Consider the following 23,112-nt stretch of genomic DNA (forward strand, 5'->3'; position numbering starts at 1 on the left):
CACTGAGCGTGGAATTGAGATGATCGTGAAGCCAAAGGTCGTTGGTGATCTTTTGGCCAGCTGTCCTGGCTCTAACCAGTCTCAACTGTTCTGGGTAAAAGAGGAACTTGTTATCTCAGGCGTCCTGTTTTTTTTTTTTTTTTTTTTTTTTTTGAGACTGAGTCTGGCTCTGTCGCCCAGGCTGGAGTGCGGTGGCCGGATCTCAGCTCACTGCAAGCTCCGCCTCCCGGGTTCACGCCATTCTCCTGCCTCAGCCTCCCGAGTAGCTGGGACCACAGGCGCCCGCCACTTCGCCCGGCTAGTTTTTTGTATTTTTTAGTAGAGACAGGGTTTCACCGTGTTAGCCAGGATGGTCTCGATCTCCTGACCTCGTGATCCGCCCGTCTCGGCCTCCCAAAGTGCTGGGATTACAGGCTTGAGCCACCGCGCCCGGCCCGTCCTGTTTCTTAAACCGAGTTGGCACAGGGTTGAAGTTCGGCAACGCAGGCATCACACCAGGTCACACACCAGCCCCCAGCACTTCCTCATCTGGTTCAGGTTTTCCAGCCCTGGGTCCTGTGGAGGCGCCACCCCCACACTGTGTCTGTCTCCTGATCTGGGGCAGCGGTTTGCTCTGTGGCCTCTCCTCTCTCACAGACCTGAGGACGGTCAATAGTTTCCAGCCTGTTTAGCCTTTTACTTGTTGGGATAGAATGGCAAGTTCCAAACTTCCTACGGGCCGGAGACCTGGGGTGCACACATTTCCTTAACACTGTTGTCTTTCTCCTTTCCTGAAATTCCAAAAACAGGAATGTCAGGCCTTTTGTTGCCTTTTGTTGTTCCCCAGCTACCTGAGGGTCTAGTCTTGTCTTTTTTTTCATGACACATCATAACACTTTATTTGAAAATATAAAACTGGCAGGACAAGAGAAATAAAATTTAAAAAACAAAACAAGGCCAGGCGCGGTGGCTCACGCCTGTAATCCCAGCACTTTGGGAGGCTGAGGCAGGCGGATCACCTGAGGTCAAGAGTTCAAGACCAGCCTGGCAACATGGTGAAACCCCGTCTCTACCAAAAATACAAAAATTAGCCAGGCGTGGTGGCGGGCGCCTGTAATTCCAGACACTCAGGAGGCTGAGGCAGGGGAATCACGTGAACCCAGGAGGCAGAGGTTGCAGTGAGCCGAGACTGCACCACTGCACTCCAGCCTGGGCGACAGAGCGAGTCTCCATCTCAAAAAACTAAATAAACAGAACAACAAAACAAAACCTGGCATCAGTCCTGGTCACTGCACTCACACCAGCCTCTCCATCCTGGATCCTCTTCCAACTCTGCTTCCTGCTTCAGTGACTAAGATGTCGCCCTTCGCCCCGTGCCCAGGAAACTGGAGGTGGCAGTGGGGGAAGGGAGGGAGGCTTGGAGAAGATACCCTGTCTCCATCTCCATCCCCGTCTCCAGGACCACGCAGGTCACCTGGGCCCTGACTAAATGGTTCGATGTCCACCAAGCGAAGCAGAAGGGACAGGTGCGCTCTGTGCAAAACCAAGTCGTGTGCGGGCCCAGGGTGGTGCTTAGGGCCCTTCTTCCGTACGTCACCTCATCCGTGTTGTCACCAGTCACCTCCAAAAGCCCACTGCATTGTCAGAATACACCACGAGGTCTCGGGTCCCCCCTTGGGTCCCCCTCACACCCCTCCCCTTCCTCGCCTTCTTTTTGTTGTTGTTGAGATGGGGTCTCGTCGCCCAGGCTGGAGTGAAGTGGTGCAGTCATGACTCACTGCAGCCTCAAACTTCCTCCTCGCTCAGGCTCACGAGTCGCTGGGACAACAGGCATGCAGCACTGAGACGGGAAAATTCTCTTGTCCCCCTCGCAGGGGGTGTGATGGGGTGTGGCCGCCGCGCAGCCTCCGGGGGGATACGGACGGGCAGGCTGTGGGGCTCCGACCCCACGGAGGTGTCTGGGGGCAAATGCTCACAGCTCCCGAAGCCCCAGTGGGTGTATGTTCCAGGCTGCGTTTTTAGTTTGCCGTCTGTAGGTGGTTTGTGCTCAGACCCCGCCTCATCGCAAAGACCCACGCTTTCTGTGTCCCGGGTTGTTGCCTTGGTGTACTGGAAGAATCTGATCACACGTGGGCCTGGAGAATGAGCGCAAGGTTTTATTCAGTGGAAGGATCTCTCAGCAGATGGGGGAGCCAGAAGGGAGGTGGTTCTCCCCTGCAGTTGGGCTGCTTGGCAGCCCAGCTCTCCTCCAACTGCCTGGCCAAACTCCACCAGGTCCCGCGACTGGTGGCCGCTGCTCCCTCGCCGTCCTCCTGCCAACCAGCCGCTGGTGTCTTCTTCCACTGACGTGCTCCTCTCCACCTCTGGCTGCCTGTGTCGGCTTGCTAGGGTTCTGGGTTTTTATAGGCCCAGGATGGGGCATGGTGGGCCAGGGTGGTCTTGGAAAATGCAACATTTGGGCAGAAGAGCAGGAGTGCCTGTCCTCGCCTCCGCCAGGGACCCTCCTTTCTCTACCCAGCACTTCCCTGCTGCACTCTCGTGTCACCACCACACCCTGGCTACTTAATGTATTTTCTGTAGAGACAGGGTCTTGCTGTGCTGCCCAGGCTGGTCCTGAACTCCTGGACTAGAGTGATATTCCTGCCTCGGCCCTGCAGACTGCTGGGATCACAGGGTGAGCCACCGCGCCCGGCCTCGTGATCTCTTTCTTGAGTGATTGGTTATTTAGGAGCGTGGTACTTAATTTTCATGTTTTTGAATTTTCCAAATTCTCTCCTGTTACTGATTTCCAATTTCATTCCACTGTGGTTGGAGAACACGCTTTATATTATTGCCGTCCGTTTTAAGTCCCCAAGGTGTGATCTGTGGCCTAACGAAGGGTCTTTTTGGAGAAGAATCCTGTGCACTTGGGAGGAAAGTCTGTTTTTCCGTCACCAGGTGGAGTGGTCTGGAGGCGTCTCTTAGGCGCAGTTAGTGCTATTCAGGTTTTCTGTTTCCCGGTGCGTTTTCTTCCTGTTGTTCGATCCACTATGGGAAGTAAAGGTCCTGAGTCTGAAGCCTCCAGCCATTATTGTTGAACTGTTCAGTTATCCCCTTTTATTTATAAAAGGATAAATAGTTATCCTTTTATAATCCATTCTGCCAATCTCTGTCTTTTAATTGGAAGGTGTAATCCATTTGTGGTTAATTGCTGTTAAGGACTGCTGCCATTTTGCTGTTTTTTTTTTTTTTTTGAGACTGAGTCTGGCTCTGTCGCCCAGGCTGGAGTGCGGTGGCCGGATCTCAGCTCACTGCAAGCTCCGCCTCCCGGGTTCACGCCATTCTCCTGCCTCAGCCTCCCGAGTAGCTGGGACCACAGGCGCCCGCCACTTCGCCCGGCTAGTTTTTTGTATTTTTTAGTAGAGACGGGGTTTCACCGTGTTAGCCAGGATGGTCTCGATCTCCTGACCTCGTGATCCGCCCGTCTCGGCCTCCCAAAGTGCTGGGATTACAGGCTTGAGCCACCGCGCCCGGCCTGTTTTGTTTTTTTTTTTTTTGTTGTTGTTGTTGTTGTTGTTTTTATGTTGTATGAGTTTTCTTTCTTGCCTCTTACTGCCTTATTGTGTTAGATATTTTCTAGTATTCCATTTAAATTCCCTTGTTTCTTTTACTACATTTCTGAGTTTTTTTTTTTAAAAAAAGGATTGCTGTTGGGATTATAATGAACTAAAATCTAGTTTCAATTGACAGTAGGTGAATTTCTTTCCTTTTTTTTTTTTGAGATGGAGTCTTGCTGTGTTGCCCAGGCTGGAGTGCAGTGGTGCAATCTCGGCTCCCTGCAACCTCCGTCTCCCAGGTTCAAGCAATTCTCCTGCTTCAGCCTCCCAAGTCACTGGGACTACAGGCGCTGCCACCACAACCAGCTAATTTTTGTATTTTCAGTAGAGACGGGGTTTTACCATGTTGGCCAGGCTGGTCTTGAACTCCTGACCTTGTGATCTGCCCACCTCAGCCTCCCAAAGTGCTGGAATTACAGGTGTGAGCCACCGCGCTGGCCCGATAGTAGGTGAATTTCAACAGGATACAAACCATGAACTCCAACACTGTCTTCTCCTCCTCTGTGCTGCAAAGTACATGTAAATTACATCCTCATACATTAAAAACCCATCAATGTTTTTTTTTTTTTTATTTTTTTAATTGAGACAGGGGGTCTCTGTCGCCCACACTGGAGTGCAGTGGTGCAGTCACAGCTCACTGCAGCCTCGAACTCCTGGTCTCAAATGAACCTCCTGCCTTCCAAATGGCTGGGACTGTAGGTGTGCGCCACCACACCTGGCCGATTGTTTTCGTAGAGGTGGGGTTTGGCCCTGTTGCCCAGGCTGGTCTCAAACCTCTGGGCTCAAGCGATCTGCCTGCCTCAGCCTCGCACAGTTTTGGGATTACAGGCATGAGCTAAGGCGTCTGGTCAAATTTCATTATCTCAATTGACCTATCTTCAAGTTTGCTGATTCTTGCTTCTACCAACTCAGAGTCAAATACTTTACTTTTCAAGTAAATTTCCATTTAATTCTTTTTGAATAATTTATTTCTCTATTGTATTCTCTATTTGGTGACACAATGACAGTTTTCATACTACCATTTTAGTTCTTTTTTTTTTTTTGAGACGGAGTCTCGCTCTGTCACCCAGGCTGGAGTGCAGTGGCACGATCTCAGCTCACTGCAAGCTCCGCCTCCCGGGTGTACGCCATTCTCCTGCCTCAGCCTACTGAGTAGCTGGGACTACAGGTGCCCGCCACCACGCCTGGCTAATTTTTTGTATTTTTAGTAGAGACGGGGTTTCACCATGTTAGCCAGGATGGTCTCGATCTCCTGACCTCGTGATCCGCCCGTCTTGGCCTCCCAAAGTGCTGGGATTACAGGCTTGAGCCACCGCGCCCGGCCCATTTTAGTTCTTTAAACATAATTTCCTTTAGTGTTTTGAACATAAATTAGTAAAAGCCAACTTTAAATCTTTATTTAAGCTGAGTGTGGTGGATCATTCCTGTAATCCCAGACTTTGGGAGGCCAAGGCGGGCGGATCACGAGGTCAGGAGTTCGAGACCATCCTGGCCGATATGGTGAAACCCCACCTTGGCTAAAAATGCAAAAAATAGCCAGGTGTGGTGGCGGGCACCTGAAGTCCCAGCTACTCGGGAGGCTGAGGCAGGAGAATCGTTTGAACCCGGGGGGCAGAGGTTGCAGTGAGCCGAGACTGTGCCATTGTACTCCAGCCTGGGTGACAGAGTGAGACTCCATCTCAAAAAAATAAAAAAAAAAAAAAGAAAAAAAGTCTTTAGTGAGTTCAGCCTCTGGGCTTCTCCGAGGATGGTATGTGTTCACTGCTTTGCCCCCATGTACGGGTGATACTCTGTTTCTCTGCATATTTTGTTGAAAAGTAGACGTTTAAAGCAACATAATGAGACAACTTGTTCTTATCCTCCAGGTTTTGTCACTTTGTGGTTTGGTTGCTGCTTTGTGTGTTAGTGACTTTTCTTAACTAATTCTCTATTCCCTTTGCTGTGTGACCAATGAAGGCTCTGCGCTGTACAGTTTTATTAAACGCCTTGATTCAGTACGTCTTTTACCCCTGGCTGGGAGGCTTTTCCGCACTCCCGCAGGTTACGGTTCTGCTGTAACTCTCACTTTCTGTTTGCACAAAGCCTCCGTCAGCCGAGAGAGCAGAGAATGTTCTGTCCCTTCTTGGGCACGTGTACAGACCCACACGCGCACAGGGCTTTCCGTGTCCCCAGGAAAACGTCAGTGCTGCCCGGGTCCTCATAGGGTCCTCGTTCCTCACATCTTCCTTTCTGGGCAGGTGCCGGTTGCCCCGGTGGGTAGTGCCTCGGACAGCTGTGTGGTTAAACGGTGCCACTGATTGTTCCTGACAAATGCTGTGGGAAGGGGGCTTTTCTCACTGAGTGAACTGCAGGGCAGGGCAGGTTTCACAGGCCTGTGAATGCAGCTTTTCCAGGGGGCTGCCAGAGGTCAGATTGAAGCTGTTTCACCAGACTCGTGACAGGGGTGCCTGGTTTACTCAGCCTGCTGCTCTCCACCCCTCACAGGAGGGAGTGCACAGGTGAGTGGGTGCAGGAGCGGAAGCACGTGCTTTTGGGCGCCGGCGGGAGTGAACTCTGTGCAGGCCCCACAGCAGGGTCCAGGGCCGGGGTGCCTGTCACCCCCAAAGCCCCAGAGGGCACGTTACGGGGCTCCTTTAGCTCTGCCGTCCACAGCTGAAGCGTTAACGGCTCAGTGAGCCCTCTGCCTTTCGCGCGAGGCTGCCCGTGAGAGGCAAAGGGCCAGGGTGATCCCCTTTTGTATCCACCGGTGGCTCCCGAGCTCTTGTTTGGCATCCAGGAAAAATGGGGTTGTGCAAACGAACTGAAGGATGGCAAATGTGGGGATTTTACGGCTGATGAAAGTGGCTGTCGACAGTAAGGGGAGCTGAAAAGGGGCGGGAAGGTGATCTTCCCTGGAGTCCGGCCACATCTGTGTCTGCGGCTGGATTCTTCTCTGAAGTTACACCATCAAGTTGTCCCTCAATGTCCAGCTGCTTCTCCTCTCTGCCGGCGGACGCTGGGGTCTTTATAGACACAGGATGGCGGGGACAGGGTTGGATCACAGCTGATTTAGGAACAGGCAGCATTAGGGCAGGAGAGCAGGGATGGAAGTTCTCACGGTGGGCTGTGGTCTCAGGCTTTTCGGCTTGAGGGTGCGGCTTACCAGGGACCTGCCCGTCTGCCTAGAATTTCTCTGCCTCCTGTCCCCATCAAGATGGCAACGGCTGTCTCTGGGGTTGGACTTTTGTGGGGCTCACACTGAGCCTGCCTCTCCACTAGCTGCTGGGCTGCTACTTTTCAAAGCACCAGGGAGTCGGAGTAAGGAGAATGAAACATGGCAAGTTAAAATGACACAAAGCTCTCTGTACCAAGATTCAATAAAAAGCTGTTTTTCTTTTTAGTTTTTCTTTCTGGAGACAGAGTCTTGCTCTGTTGCCCAGGCTGGAGTGCAGTGGTGCAATCTTGGCTCACTGCAACCTCCGCCTCCCGGGTTCAAGCAATTCTCCTGCCTCAGCCTCCCAAGTAGTTGGGATTACAGGTGCCCGCCACCACGCCTGGCTAATTTTTGTATTTGTAGTAGAGATGAGGTTTTACCATGTTGGCCAGGCTGGTCTCGAACTCCTGACCTCGTGATCCACCCACCTCGGCCTCCCAAAGTGCTGGGATTACAGGCGTGAGTCACCATGCCAAGCCTCAGCTGTTTTTCTTTAATAAACATTCATTAAATTATTGCAAGCCTTAGTTAATAATTTCCAGAGTTCTGAAAAAGTTAATGTTGACAATTTTTTTCCCTAGTGTTTTCATTGCTTTTCTGGAGGAGAGATTTTCAGAGGGACTTGCTCTGCTACCCTGGAAGTCCTGTGTCCTTTCTATCACATCAGCTCACCCTCTGCACCCTCTGCTCAGAGGTTCTGACCTGGGACATAGTCTCTACATAGCTGCTTGACATTTATCATTTATTTTCCCTTTTCTTACTTTTGGGGGTCTTGACTGCAGGGTAAATGGCTCTGGCTGCTGCTATTTTAACTTGGTATCTTTTCTTTTTTTGGAGATGGAGTTTTGCTCTTCTGGCCCAGCCTGGAGTCCAATGGCACGATCTCGGTTTACCGCAACCTCCCTCCACCTCCCAGGTTCAAGCCATTCTCCCGCCTCTGCCTCCTGAGTAGCTGGGATCACAGGCATGTGCCACCATGCCTGGCTAGTTTTGTATTTTTAGTAGAGATGGGGTTTCTCCATGTTGGTCAGGCTGGTCTCGAACTCCTGACTTCAGGTGATCCACCCGCCTCGGCCTCCCGAAGTGCTGGGATTACAGGCCTGAGCCACCACCCCCGGCCGGTATCTTTTTTTTTTTTTTTGAAGACAGAGTCTTGCTCTGTCCCCCAGGCTGGAGTGCAGGGCACCATCACAGCTCACTGCAGCCTCAACCTCCCGGGCTCAGGCGATCCTCCTGCCTCAGCCTCTCGAGTAGCTGGGACCACAGACGCCGCCACCTGTATTTTGTTGTTGAGATGGGGTCTTATGTTGTCCAGGCTGGACGTGAACTCCTGGGCTCAAGCATCCTCCGGCCTTGGCTTTCCGTTGTGATTGTAGGTGTGAAATACCACACCCAGCCTGATTTTTGGTTTTAAAGACAGGGTCTTGCTGAGCTGCCCAGGCAGGAGGGCAGTGGCTGTCGACAGGCTCACTCATGGCGCGCTATGGCCTTGAGCTCCTGGACTCACGTGACCTTCCTGGGGCAGCCTCCCGAGCAGCTGGGAGTTTCCAGTTTATCTATCACAGGTAATTTCAGATGTGAGTGACGTTCTGTGCCCAGTAATGGGGCCGTCGGGTTTATACCACCTCACTCCCCCAGCTCTGGTGTGCAGCTCGCACCCCGTCCCTGAGCTCTCGCCGATACCACGGCTGCCTTCTCACTGCCTGTGGGTCCTTCTCTCTTGCTTCAGTATTTCATTCTGCTTTCCAGCAGAGGCAAGCTGGGCCCAGTTCTTTCCACTCTCCTCTGGGACTGTCTTTGCTGTCCCCCAACAGGAAGGAGCAAAGCAGCTCCCTGGTGTGGGGGGAAGTGGAGGCTGCGTGCGGCTCGTCTCCACGTGCTGGGATCCTTCCCCTCCTGCCAGGCTCAGGCCCAGCTGCCACTTGGAAATGGAGACCCCCGGATGGAGACACTGCACGGTCGCCTGGGCAGAGCAGGCGCACTCTATGCAGGGGGCTGACGGCTCATGGGCTTTCCATGAAAACCTCTCCCCTCCTTCCAGGTTTTACAAAAGCCACCAGCTTCTCTTTTGCAGCAGAAGAAAAAAAAAACCATATTTCTTTCCTTTCTCTGTTGAAGCCTGAGTTCCTACCCCTTGGCAAGGTGTCAGCTTCCCTGAGAGGGGGACCCTGTGCCGGGGAGGGGCGTGAGCTTCCCTGACAGGGGGACCCTGTGCCGGGGAGGGGCGTCGGCTTCCCGAGAGGGGACCCTGTGCCAGGGAGGGGCGCCGGCTTTGGTGCTAACGGCGGTCCCGAGGCCTCTGGAAGAGAAAGGACCGGGAAGGCTTGAGTTTCAGGGCGTGGACCCTCTCACCAGCAAGGCAGTCAGAGCCAGCCTGCTCCAGAGCCGGGTTCTAGGCAGGAGCTGGGTGGTGCTGGGGTCCACGGATGTAGGTGAGTGGGTGGGGTTAGGCCATCTTCCTCCAGCTCCAGCCAGAGCCTCCCGAGGGTGGTCTGGTGCCCACATGGGTGGCCCTGGGCAGCAGGGTCTCCAGGCTGGCACGCAGGCTCTGGGTACTCTGACGTTTCTCAGTGTTGATTCACAAATCTTCTCTCTGAGGGACGGCAGGCTGTCTCTGGCTCCTGTGGCAGGAGGCTGTATGGGCACCGCGCGTGGCATCTCCGGCAGGTACGAGTCGATACTCCAGCAGACCAGGTGGGAGCCGGCAGGGAGCTGCACGTGCCTGACACCCCTCGTGGGCACCCGAGATGGAGGCACAGCACGGTGGCCGGGACGTCGTCACCACGGTGGGCTGGAACTGCAGCGTGCTCTGTGTGGCACAGACTGACTCAGGTTTTTCTTTTAAAGCTTAAAGGAAGTTTGTGACCAAAGTTCTGTGATGGGGGTGGGTCGGGGGTGGGGGTGGGCGAAGAAAACAAAAAACCTGGCCACGATGGTGAAACCGTCTCTACTAAAAATACAAAAACTAGCCAGGCGTGGTGGCGAGCGCCTGTAATCCCAGCTACGCGGGAGGCTGAGGCAGCAGAACTGCATGAACCCAGGAGGTGGAGGCTGTAGTGAGCTGAGATCGCGCTATGGTACCCCATCCAGCCTGGGGGACAGAGCAAGACTCCATCTCAAAAACAAACAAAACCCCCCAAAACCCCCACAACAAACCACGGCTAATCCGAACCCAGAAAAATATACTGGAACCTTCTGGCCTCACACCCTCACCCCAAGCCCACACACGAGGTGGACCACCTGCCTTTACCCAGGCTGAGCCCTGAAGGGAACAGGAGGGAACCCACAAGAGCTTTGTGCAGATGGAAGACAGGAGAGAGGCACGACCCACGCCCACCCCCAACCCCATGCAGGGGCCCAGCCGGCGAGCTCACTCACAGGGACCTTGGGGGGAATGAAGGCACAGCCCCCGCCAGCGGCTCAGCCTGGCAGGGTTCAGGGACCCTCCCAGGTCAGGTTCCTCTGCAGGGGACCCAGTGACCAGGACCCCTATTGATTCTGATGCACAGGTGGTCTCTGCTCTCTGTGGGGGTTGCCTCTGCAGCTGCCACTCCTTTCCCAGCCCCCAGGTACAGGGGAGACAGAGCTCAGAAGGAAAAGGGTGAGGCGTCTCCCTCAACTCACTCTCCCGTCACGCCGGGGACCAACAGTCTCCTGGAGCCACACTAGCTGGAGGGCCCTGGCAGGCATCCTCTGTGCCGAGACCCAGCAGAGAGCAGCACCCTCTGAGGGGAGGCCTCGCATCTCCATGCTTGCCCGGCCTGCCTTCCAGCCAGGACGGGGCTCTCGAAGCGGGGACCCTCACCAGCTGCAGCTGCCAGGGAACTGTGGGCAGTGGCACAAGCCAGCCCGCCACAAGCTGAAGCTCAGGGGCGTCTGCAGCTGGCACAGGGTCTGTCCACAGCTGCACCGCTCAGATCCGTGAGGAGTGATGCTCCTGTTTCTCTCCAACTTCTCACAGGCCTGTGGGACAGATGGCCCAGGGCTGGCCCCTTCTACTTTCCTGCACCGCCCTGCAGCAAGAGAAAGCTCCCCTGAGCCTGTCCACTCGAGTGCAGGAGAAGCACCTGTACTCAGCGGTGAGGAACGGGGTCCTGTCCCCGAGGAGCTGCCTTCACCTAATTTCCCAGCATTCCCAGTCTGTGTAATGGCAGAGGAGGAGGGGAACATGTAATTTGTTTCAAAATTAAAAGCTAACAATTTGGTAGGAATTTTTTTTTTTCCCCCAGACAGAGCCTGCCTATGGAGTACAGTGGCACGATCTCGGCTCACTGCAGCCTCCACCTCCTGGGTTCAAATGATTCTCCTGCCTCAGCCTCTGGAGTAGCTGGGACTATAGGCGCCTCCCACCACACCCAGCTAATTTTTGTATTTTTTAGTAGAGATGGGATTTTGCCATGTCGGCCAGGCTGGTCTCAGACCCCCGCCTCGGCCTCCCACAATGCTGGGATTACAGGCATGACCCACATCTGTCCTGGGAGTAAGAAGGTCATTGAGAGGGACGACACTGTCTCAGTCCCACACAGCCCCTCTCCTGAGAGGGAGGCACTATACAAACAGCATTTTAATTAATTTATTTATTTCTTTACACATAACTGAAAGTGATGTTACAGTACATAAGTTATTTACAACTGTGCAGTAATGTGTTGCAAAATAAATTATCTAGAAGGCAGCAAAAGTACATTGTGAATGTATATAAAACTGTACAGCGTTTACGGATACACTTTTTATATGATTATTGGCTCTGTAGTGTTTCAAGTTATGTTCTCAGAAAGAGAAACAAAATGCCCAAGATTAAAGGAAAGAAGATACAAACCACGTGGATTTGACTCCATTAAAAATACGCCTGGGAGTCCTGGCTCTGTGTCCCTCCGCCTGGCTCCGCACCAGGTCTTATGCCCAGTCTGAGGCCGTCACAGCTCTGTGGCAACAGGACCATGGCTGGGATGGGGCTCCTGCCCCTCTGACCTGGAGGTCACTGTTTGTGAGAGGTGGACACCTTAATTTTCTTTAGTTGATCAGAATGGAACAAAAAATTTAAAAAATGCACTCCGCTCTCCAACTCCTGAAATGCCTCTGCAGTTGCTGGAGAAAAGGGCCCGAAGGTCACCGTTTTCAGACAGAAGCTGCCGTGTGTGCGCCCGGCATGATCTCCTCGTCCCGCCGGGGCCAGTGAGGCTCTAGGGGCTTTGCCCCCGCCGCGGCAGCTGGTAGAGAAGAGCCGTGTTTCACCTCCCCGACGTCTGGACCAGTCTGGAAGGGATGGAGACGCTGTGGCCAAGTGCAGTCTCTCTCGGGGTCTCTCCCCGCCCGGGTGGACATGGCGCTCCCTCCTCTGCCCCTGGGGCTTAGCAGCAGCCCTGGGCAGCCGTGCGGCCCTCGCCTGTGTCCTGTGGCCATCCCGCGGTGTCACGCCGGCAACAACACAAAGTCGTCGTTGACGTCGACCATGGGCACGTAGAAGGAGGGCACCTCGTTCACGCACAGGGACTTGTGCCCGGCGGGGTCCAGCTCCTGCACCTTCAGCTGCCACTCCATCCTCTGCACAGCGTTCAGGGCCGCGGCCTCGTGCTGCTGCCGCATGAGGAGGCATGTCTGTGGGACACACAGTGGGCGGGGGGGGAGGGGAGGAGGAGTGAAGGGAGAGCCCCAGACTCTGCCAACCTCAGCTGCCAGCAGGGCCGAGGGCGTGACAGGGCTGTGAACCTATCCTGGTATGGGCCAGGCCCCCTGGAACCCTCTGCTTGCTGTGGTGCTGCTGGCAGGGGGCACATACTCAGGACCAGCTGTACCCGCCCCTGGTGTCTAGTTATCACACGGGGCGGCAGCGCCAGCTGTGCTGGATGTCTGTTCCCAAGAGCGCTGTCTGTGGCACCCCCATCTCGGCCCGAGGGCCCTGCTCTGGGTCAGCCTGGGGCTCACCTCCAGCAGCCACTGCAGCTTATTAGAATCTAACAGCTTTGCTTTCATCATTTTACAATTATTTATGGCCAGTGATAGTCTTACCTGTATTCTAGTAGAAACTATGCCATTTAAAAGTGCACATAACGGGACTGGACTGGGATAGGACATATTTTGGGAACTAATGGAGAAATTTAAACATGGCCCAGGGAGTACTGGTATGTCACAGCAACTGTGTAGAAAATCTTTTTTTAGATAGGGTCTCAAGGCTGGGGAGCAGTGGTGCTCCCCATCATGACTCACAGCAGCCTTGACCTCCGGATCCTCCCTCCTCAACCTCACGAGTAGTTGGGACTACAAGTGCTACCGTGCCCGGCTAATTTTTGTAGACATGGGGTTTTGCAATGTTGGCCAGCCCCAGTGTGGTAATGTCTGTCTCTAAATTTTTCTCAACATATTTATATATATGCTAAATTGCTTTTGAAGCTCAGGATGGATTCACAATCCTCAGTGGGCCGTAGAGCTTTTATTTGGCAGCTCAGACATCATTGCCAGTGTAAATCATTACATGGAATCACGTAACCCTTTGGATGTTCCAAACTCCAGTGAGTCACTGAATTATTGATGGGCCTCCGAGTTTCCGGTGTATTGGACTGTTCCAGTGAATATTTTTATATATATCCCTAAGGTTTTTTTTTTTTTGAGACAGAGTCTCGCTCTGTCGCCCAGACTGGAGTGCAGTGGCCGGATCTCAGCTCACTGCAAGCTCCGCCTCCCGGGTTCCCGCCCTTCTCCTGCCTCAGCCTCCCGAGTAGCTGGGACTACAGGCGCCTGCCACCTCGCCCGGCTAGCTTTTTGTATTTTTTAGTAGAGACGGGGTTTCACCGTGTTAGCCAGGATGGTCTCGATCTCCTGACCTCATGATCCGCCCATCTCGGCCTCCCAAACTGCTGGGATTACAGGCTTGAGCCACCGTGCCTGGCCATCCCTAAGGTTTTTAAATAATTTTGTCACCCAGGCTGGAGTGTGGTGGTACAATCTTGGCTCACTGCAACCTCCGTCTCCAGGGTTCAAATGGTTCTCATGCCTCAGTCTCCCAGAATTACAGGCACGCACCACCACGCCTGGCTAACTTTTGTATTTTTAGTATTTAGTAGAGACAAAGTTTCACCATGTTGGCCAGGCTGGTCTCAAACTCCTGACCTCAGGTAATCTGCCCGCCTCGGCCTCCCACAGTGCTGGGATTACAGGTGTGAGCCACTGTGCCTGGCCGTATCCCTAAGTTTTAAATGACTAAAGTGAAATAGCTAGGTGAGGTGGTAAACGCATTTTGAAATTTGATAGATATGGTCAGTTTACTTAATAAAAATCTACTAATCAACGCTTCTCCCAATACTGCAGTGATACCGCCTCCCAACCCTGCAGGTGACCTTTAAATGAGATCTTGCTTCATCTGTGGTCCTGATGTTAATGATTATAGTGAGTATCTTTTCATGAAGGTTGGTCATTTTATCTCCTTTGTGGAATGGCTCTTTATATAAATTATTTTTCTGTGTACCATTTTCATATTAGTTTGTAAGGGTTCTATCTGCACGGATGGTGCTAACCCTATGTGGCATTTTTAATGTATGTACAAAGTCCCAATTTTTTTTTTTTTTAAAGACAGAGTTTCACTCTTGTTGCCCAGGCTGGAGTGCAATGACGTGATCTTGGCTCACAGCAACCTCCACCTCCCTGGTTCAAGCGATTCTCCTGCCTCAGCCTCCCAAGTAGCTGGGATAACAGGCATGTGCCACCACGCCCGGCTAATTTTGTATTTTTAGTGGAGATGGGGTTTCACCATGTTGGCCAGGCTGACCTCAGGTGATCCGCCCGCCTTGGCCTCCCAAAGTGCTGGGATTACAGGTGTGAGCCACCCGTACCCGGCCCAAAGTCCCATTTTAATGCAGTCAAACATTTATCTTCTTACAGGAAAGTCTTCCCTGTGTCTTTATGAAGCCTTCAGTTTTCTTCTCACAGCTTTGGTTAGGAAGGGCCTAGTGGCCTGGGGAGGGTGTGGCGTGAGTGACTTCCTGCACCACCACCTTGGGGCTGGCCAGAAATGCACACTCAGTTACAGCTCAGACCTGAGTTTCTGCCTCAGCACAAGCCCCCAGGGGCCACGTCCCGCAAATGCCCGTGGCTCCCACCAGGTAGGGCTGGTGGTTCTCATCTGCGCCCACAAGCTACAGCATGACACATGGGTGCTTGGCTCAGGGACCTGGGTGGTGCTGAGCCTGACACTGGAGGTGTCAGAGCCGCCTGCTCCGGGCATGGCTGGCGACTGCACAGGGTGGCACTGACTTTAAAGTTCTGTCACTTGGCAAGTTTCCGCTTTCCGTTGCTTCCTGGTGGATCCTCCAGGGTGTCCGGGTGAACAGCCCTAGTGACTGGGACCGAGGGTGTGCTGCCCTTCCTGGCACCTACCCTGCCTCTGCCCACTGCCCTGGCCAGCACTTCCAGAGCAGTGGAGGGTGAATGCTGGGACCTTAGAGGGGCTCACGGGGCGGTCCCAGGAGTTCTGACCATCAAGCCTAGGGTCCTGTTCAGCTGGCGACAGGAGCTGCTGCCTGCACACCGGGACAGAAGGGAGGACTGAGGAGGCCACACACAGCGACAGGACCTCACCTCCCTGAAAGCATCAGCCAGGTTAAGAGAATCTGAAATTGTCACCGCCCGTCACAGAACTAGGCAGCAGCCTCCCTTGGCCCCAGAGGCAGCTGGAGTGCCCAGGCAGAGCTGGGCGGGAAGCGCAACACCAACCTTCATGCGGTCATACTTGTCGTCCACGTCCTGGAGCCAGGAGATGAACTGGCGGGCGTTGAAACGGTCACGCACTGACTTGTTCTCGTCACCCTGTGGAAACCAAACACGGGGTTTCATCAGGAAACCCAGAGACCGCTATGGGAAGGCGTGCCAGCCCGAGCGATGCTACGGTGAGCTTTCTCAAGGGAAAAACCATAGGGGCAGCCTCATTCCACTGACCACACACTGACTCACGTTCAAGGCATGGCAGGTGCCACCCTGCCCATCTCTCTAAACAGCTTCTCTAAAATGCACATGGAGGTGGCTGGGCCTTTGTCTCCTGGGCACTGGGTGGCCGCAGGCCCCGCCCGAGCTGGTCCCCAGCCCTGCCCCCATGGGACAGTCAGCTCAGTCCGGTGCCAACTCCTGGGAGATACTTTAAGAGACGGAGTTTCGCTCGTTGCCCAGGCTGGAGTGCAGTGGCATGATCTCGGCTCACCGCAACCTCCACCTCCCGGGTTCAAGCGATTCTCCTGCTTCAGCCTCCTCAGTAGCTGGGATTATAGGTGCCCACCACCACGCCTGGCTAATTTTATATTTTTAGTAGAGATGGGGTTTATCCTGGGAGGGACTTTCTAGGCATGTCACTGTCCCTGTGTCCTGGATGGGACACGGATAAAATGTCCAGGCTCCTCCCCTTTTTCATGGGCTCAGGGTGAAGCTGACAATGCCCACATAAACCCACACACCTGCAGGGAACTCACTTTCCACAAAGGTGCCAAGAACAGAATAACAGTCACAGGGAAAGGACAGTCTCCTCCGTAAACGGTGCTGGGAAAACTGGCTACGCGTCGCAGAGCAGTGAAATGAGACCCCTAGCTCTCGCCACATGCAAACATCAAACCAAAATGGATTAAAGTCTGGAATCCAAGACCTCAAACTATGAAACTACTACAAGAAAACACTGGGGAAAATCTCCAGGACACTGGCCTGGGCAAACACTTCTCAAGCAATGCCCTCACGCACAGGCAACCAAGGCAAACACGGACAAGTGGGGCCACCCCAAGTTAAAAATCTTCTGCACAGCAAAGGACACAATCACCAAGGTGAAAAGACACCCAACAGAATGGGAGGAAATGCTTGCAAACCGCTCACCCTGACATGGATTCAGAACCAGAACATATAAGGCAATTAACTCGATACGAAAAAAATCTAATAATCCCATCAAAAAATGGGTAAAAGATCTGAATAGACATTTCTCAAAAGAAGACACACAAATGGCAAACAGGCATCTGAAAAGGCAACATCAATGCTCATAAGAGAAATGCAAATGAAAACTACAATGAGGTATCACCCCAGTTAAAATGGCTTTTATCCAAAAGACAGGCAATCACAGACGCTGGCGAGGACGTGGGGAAAAGGGGACCCTCGTACCCCGTTGGTGGGAATGTAAATTAATACGGCCACTATGGAGAACAGTTTGGCGGTTCCTCAAAAAACTAAAAATAGAGCTACCATAGGATCCAGCAATCCCACTGCTGGGTACAGACCCAAAAGAAAGGAATCGGGGGCCAGGCATGGTGGCTCACGCCTGTAATCCCAGCTACTCAGGAAGCCAAGGCAGGAGAATCAAACCTGGGAGGCGGTGGCTGCAGTGAGCCGAGACTGTGCCACTGCACTCTAGCCTGGGTGACAGAGGAAGACTCAGAATCAAAAAAAGGAAAGAAATCAGTATATTGAAACGGTATCTGCACTTCCATATTTAATGCAACTCCGTTTACTATAGCTAAGGCTTGTGTCCATCAACAGATGAATGGGTCAAGAAAACGTGGCGCACACACACAATGGAGCACTATTCAGTCACAAAGAAGAATGAGATCCTGTCATTTGCAACAACATGGATGGAACGGGAGGTCATTATGTTAAGTGAAATAAGCATAAAAAGACAAACATCACATGTTCTCACTTACTTGTGGGATCTAAAAATCAGAACAATTGAACTCATGGACACAGAGAATAGAAAAACGGTCACCAGAGGCTGGGAAGGGTTGTGGGGGGCTGGCAGGGAGGTAGAAATGGTTAATGGGTACCAAAAAAAAAATAAGACCTACTATTTGACAGCACAACAGGGTGACTATGGTCAACAGTAATTGCATTGTCTATTTTAAAATAAAGAGTGTTAACTGGATTGTTTGTAACTCAAGGGCTAAATGCTTGAGGGGACGGACACCCCATTCGAGAAACAAAGGGGGAAGAAATGCTTCCTGGGAAGTGAGAGGCACAAGCTGGTCCTCCTCGTGTTTGCTCTGTACGGAGCTGTCCCAACTGCCTGTCCTTCACAGATTCTCAAGTGGGGTGCGAGAACGCAAACTTATCAGCATCCAGCCCCCGAAGCATCATTTGGTCCAACTCATGTTTTCTTTAAAGAAAATTCGTCAGCCGGGCGAGGTGCCTCACAACTGTAACTCCCGCACTTTGGGAGGCTGAGGCAGGCGGATCATGAGGTCAAGAGATCGAGACCATCCTGGACATGGTAACACCCTGTCTCTACTAAAAACACAAAAACCAGCCGGGCGTGGTAGCGCATGCCTGTAATCCCAGCCACTCGGGAGGCTGAGGCAGGAAAATCGCTCAAACCCGAGACCTAGAGGTTGCCGTGACTGAGATCGTGCCACTGCACTCCAGCCTGGCGACAGAGCGAGACTGCATCTCACACACACAAAAAGAAAATAAAATTTGTCACTGTGTGCATGAGGGACATTGATAAAATACATCCCCAAAGAAAGGAAGATCTTGAATGCACTAAGAGATGTTTTCAACTAAACACCTTGGAGCCTCTGGCCGTCACTACACAGCAAAGCCTAGTGCACAGCTCAGCGCGCCAGGGCCGGGGTGGCGTCACGGGGGGCCACATATGAGGGGTCTTGGTGCACGGCCTGGACATCAAGGCGGGAATGTGTTCCAGGCACGTCCCACTGCGCAGGATATGGGGCCTGGGGCCCAGGGAGCCCATGACCTAAGCACAGTGGGCTCTGAGGAAGAGGGAGGGGCCGATGCAGGGCAGGCAATGGGAGAACCAGGGGTCCACGTGGCCCACATGGAAGGTCAGTGGTGGCTGGAGGATGATTTCTGAGACAGGAGTCCCCGGCATGTGGGCGGCTTGAAGGCAGACAGGAAGAGCTACCCTGGGGAGAGCTACAAGGCCCTGGCTGCCCACATCCTATGTCCCAGTGGACAGAACAGGTCAAAGGCAGGGGAGCTGCAGGGGCGGGCGGGAGCCCCACAGCAGATGGGCAGGATAGTGACTGCAGTTCTGGGACCCTGAGTCCGGCCCACCCTGGCCCAGATGAGCGGCACACCTGGGTGCGTGTGTCCCCTTAGCCACCCAGTGTCCCTGCTGTCCCCGTACAAGAGCCCCTGGGGCCTGTGCTGTGAAAGCCCTCGATGTGGCAGCCCCGGGGTGCCTGAGAGCTGCAGGTCGAGCCCAGCAGTTTAAACAGAAAATAATGCCAGCCCTGACACCCGTGAGAGGTAGGTAGGGGCAGCTGAGGAACTGCATGGACAAGTGATGCGGAGGGACTGAGCTGCTGAGGCCCAGCCCAGTGGCCCGAGGGCCTTGCCCATGAGGGGAGCTGTCTGCTCCAGCCTTCTCAGCTCGTTTCTCAGGCTCGCCCAAGGCTAGAGGCATACAAAGGACTCTGCAGCCCCTGCAAGGCGCTGAGCGCCAGGGAAGTTCCTGGTCAAAGTGCAGAAGAATCTATAAAGGGGAGGGGAAAGGGGTGGCAGTGGGGTGGGGGCGCTTGAACTCGTGGGCCTGGCATGCCGAGGGGGCCTACCTGGCTCTCCAGGGGCATGTTGTAGACCTCGGAGTCCAGCAGCATTGTGCAGGCACTGAATGGCACTGCCTGGTTGGCGATGGTCCTGGCCGCCCGGCAGTGAACCCGCAGAATCTCCTGCTCACAGGACACGATCAGCTTCTCCTGGAGGAGGAGAGGAGTGGAGTGAGCTGGGACACAGTCAGGCCCCAGGCCCCACTGTCTCAACACAACAGCCCCCGGGGCCTGCATCATGAGCGCCCTGGCCATGGCGCCCCTGCCTGTGCCAGCCCACTTACCCGCTCGATGCTGTGCTGCAGACGCAGCTTTCCCCGGACTGCCTCCTGCTGCCTGAACAGCTCCTTCAGGGGCTCCGCCAGGGAGGGAGGGGGTGCGATCTGCAGGCAAAAGGTGAGTGGGGGTCGGCTGGGGCCGTGGAACTGCACGAAGAACAGTCTGGAGTTCATCGGGGTCCGGACTCAGCCTCCCCACTCCTAGGAGCCTGCCCTGGAGACCTCCTCCAGTCCCAGCAACACAGATGCACCAGGAAGCTTTCTAGAAACCACCTATGTGCTGGACACGGGGGAGCGGACACCTCCACAGCGCCCAGCACAGCACCATGTGGTGAGGAAATAAGAGTGCAGGGAGAGGCGCAGGACAGCATCTGTGGGCCATCGTGTGCCAAGGAAGGCCTAAAACACAGGCATGAGCACCCAACTGTGCAAAGGAGATAGAGAGAGACAGCAGGAGTGGGCTGGGGGTAGGCTGAGCTTCCTGTGTTCACAGGGAGGGCCCATGCATCCCAGATCAGCTTTTCAACCAGGGTGTAACGTGCACAGTGGAATATGAAGGCTGACAGCCGAGCCTGTGGTCTTGCAGTGGCTCGGGGGAGGGAAGCGCACTGGCCCAGGTCGCCATGCGGGGGCTGCACTGTTCTCACGGGGGGGGCAGCCGTTCTGAAACGACACGCACACCGGAAGTGAACACGGAAGTAAAGACGGCAGAGACTCTCAGGACGAGGCCTCCCACTCTTGGAGATACAAGGGCCACACACAAGTGGGGAGCCAGGCCGAGCCCCACGGTGCAGGGGAGACCTCGGGCCCGCAGGGAGTCAGGTTTCCAAAGCAGACCCAGAAAGCACGGCCGTGTGCTCAGGTGGCCACAGCAGTTGTGCCAGGGCCACCGCTGCCCACAGGTGGACCCACACGGGAATGGTGGGGCAGAGAGGGGTGGCCAAGACCAGCTGGAACATTGAGGGGCTGGTCAGAAACAGGAGCGCATGGGGCAGATGGGCACGTAGACGCACAAGAGGGAGACAAGGAGGAGCTTCTGACAGCCAAGGCTGGGGCAACACATGGCACGAGACGAATGCTGGCGACGCTGGGCACCTGCAGGCGGAAGGGGTGGCTCCTCCTGACAGCAGAGCTCCAGTTAGCAAACACAGGAAAGGGAGACAGGCCTAGCGCCACAGGAGTGACTGCTGCAGACAAGAGCTGTGGACAGCAATGCGCACAATGTGCTGAGAGAAACAGGTTTACACGGTCTCTACGTCTCTTCCAAGACACACACTCACCACAGAGGGAGAGACCTCGACTCACGGCGGACGGGCCTGATCAGACCTCCAGGTCACATCACCTAGGACACCAGGAGCAAAAGGCCCCGCCTCACGCCTGTGGGCTCCTGCCTACGAACCATCATCACAGGCCAGGCCTGGGGCCGCTGACCACACTGCTGACCGACACTGCCCAGAAGCTCTCAGCCAGGAGACAGGGCACAGGAGGGCTGCCACAGCCCGGACGCACGGCAGCGTCTCGTCACCGCCACGGCTGCTAAGGCACATTCGGAGGAGGCTGCACGTGCGGCAGGTGCGTCAACCTGTCTCTGCTGCTTTTGAACTTTTCTGCCCACAATCTACAATCAGTTCAAAATTAATGATTCAGGCCGAGCGCAGGGCTCACACCTGTACTCCCAGCACTTTGGGAGGCTGAGGCGGGCGGATCACAAGGTCAGGACTTCGAGATCAGCCTGACCAACATGGTGAAACCCCGTCTCTACACAAAAGATAAAAATTAGCCGGAAATGGTGACGGGCACCTGTAATCCCAGCTACTCAGGAGGCTGAGGCAGGAGAATTGCTTGAACCCAGGAGGCGGAGCTTTCAGTGAGCCGAGATCGTGCCACTGCACTCCAGCCTGGGCAACAGAGCAGATTTGTCTTTAAAAAAACAAATTTTGATTAAAACATTGAGCTAAGTCTCTCTAGTCCACAGACCTCACTGTTCAGCACCACACCCACCCTCTGCCTCAACAAGCCCAGCCCCCAGTGAGGGTTTCTGCTGAGACGGGGCCTGTCGGTGGCAGGGATTCTGTGGGCCACCTGCAAGGTGGGACTGATGCGAGCTCAAACTAACGCACAGCCCGGACCGGGCACCGCCCCTTCCTCCGGCTCAGCCCCAGGGCCAGCAGCTATGGCAGGAGCTGTGCCTTGGGCCTCAGGCTGTACCTGGAGCACCTGGCACCTCTGCCTGCCTGGGTCTAAGTCTGGGGGGTACTCAAAAGACCAGGCGGGAGGTGCACAGAACATTCCCAGGATTACTCTGATTGTCAGGATTCTAGTGGCTTTTTTCCCTGTATTTTCCAAATTTTCTACAGCAGTCAGACTACTGTTATCATCAATTAAAACAAGAGAAAACAACAGCCAAAACAACAAAAAGTACAGAAGGTCAGAAGGTCTTACTGAGGAGAGATCCCGGGGCAGGTTTTTCTGAATGTCATGACCCAGCTGCCGTCTGTCTCCTGTGGACGGGCCTCCCCGGGGATGGCTGGGGCCAGGCTCCAGGAGAAGGGAATGACCGCCGGGGTGACCCAGGGTGCAGAGCCCCTTGTGCTCCCTGGGAACAGAGCTCAGAGCTCGGCAGGGTGGGGCCCGCGGGCGCTCGCTCCTGGGTTCTGCACAGTGTCCCCTGACATGTCGGGCAGTAGCACAGACCCAGCCTCACCCTCAGGGCCAGCTCAGCAGACCCCGTCATCCTCATCAGAGGGGTGCCGGGTAGCTGAGCCAGGTCAGGGCCAGCATGGCAAGGGGCTCTCAGGTGGCCTGGGCCCACAGAGCCAACGCGTGCTGAGGGCCCCTGGCTGTACCTCGCGCCACCTGTGAGTTTCAGTGCCCAGGAAGCCCCAGAAGGAAATGGCTGTTGGTGACGGAGAGCCCGTTCTGCACATAACACAACACACTCAAGTGACACGGCTGCATCAACTACACAGTCCACCAGGCAGTGTGAGCGGAGTCACGGGGTCTGGGGGGAGACTCCAGGGAAGAGCCAGAATGCTGCATGCGGGGGCTGGACAGACCCCGGGGGGCCTGAGAACAGGAGGGCAGGGGAGGCCGTGCACAGCTTAGACCATCACCGAGGGCAGATGGGTGGACTCTGGCTCTACCACGAGGAACCCCTGTGCCTGCTGGGAAAGACCTCGGTGGTAGGAGGAGGTGGGAAGCCAGTCAGGCCCCGCGACGAGGGCAGAGGGTACACAGCGGGGGAAGCCCTCATGGGAATGTGCTCAGAGCGGGGCCCCATTTGGAGGGATCTATTTTGGGCCCAGACGCAGCACAAGGGACGGGGGGAGTGGGGGTGACTCCGAGATGTTGCAGCTGAGCCTGCAGAGGTCGGGATGATGCTTGGGGAACTGGGGTGACAGCGTCGGGTTGAACAAGGTGAGGCTGGGGGCCGAGGACCAACGTGTGCCAAGGGAGCTGCAGCTCTGCTGTCCTAGAAGCCCAAGGGAGGAGGTGGGGGAAGGGATCCATCATGTGGATATGGGGGCTCAGGGAACCCACATGGGTCCAAG

At 54.6% G+C, this 23,112-nt stretch overlaps 1 protein-coding gene across 2 annotated transcripts in view; it reads right to left on the bottom strand.

Annotated features, from left to right (window-relative positions):
- Nucleotides 1-11,319: 11,319 nt before the first annotated feature.
- The window catches only part of ANKRD11 (ankyrin repeat domain 11), a 226,506-nt gene continuing 214,713 nt past the window's right edge, over nt 11,320-23,112 (bottom strand). The window contains exons 10-13 of one of the 2 annotated variants that reach the window (XM_025369959.1): nt 19,568-19,666; nt 19,290-19,433; nt 15,472-15,564; nt 11,320-12,363 (exon numbers count right to left, since the gene is read on the bottom strand). In XM_025369959.1, the coding sequence (XP_025225744.1) occupies nt 12,178-12,363; nt 15,472-15,564; nt 19,290-19,433; nt 19,568-19,666 (522 nt within the window). In that variant the 3' untranslated portion in view covers nt 11,320-12,177. The remainder of the gene's footprint in view (nt 12,364-15,471; nt 15,565-19,289; nt 19,434-19,567; nt 19,667-23,112) is intronic. The other variant, XM_025369960.1, reaches the window with a different exon arrangement.

Source organism: Theropithecus gelada, chromosome 20, assembly GCF_003255815.1.
Source record: "Theropithecus gelada isolate Dixy chromosome 20, Tgel_1.0, whole genome shotgun sequence".
In the NCBI taxonomy this organism is placed as follows: Eukaryota; Metazoa; Chordata; class Mammalia; order Primates; family Cercopithecidae; genus Theropithecus; species Theropithecus gelada.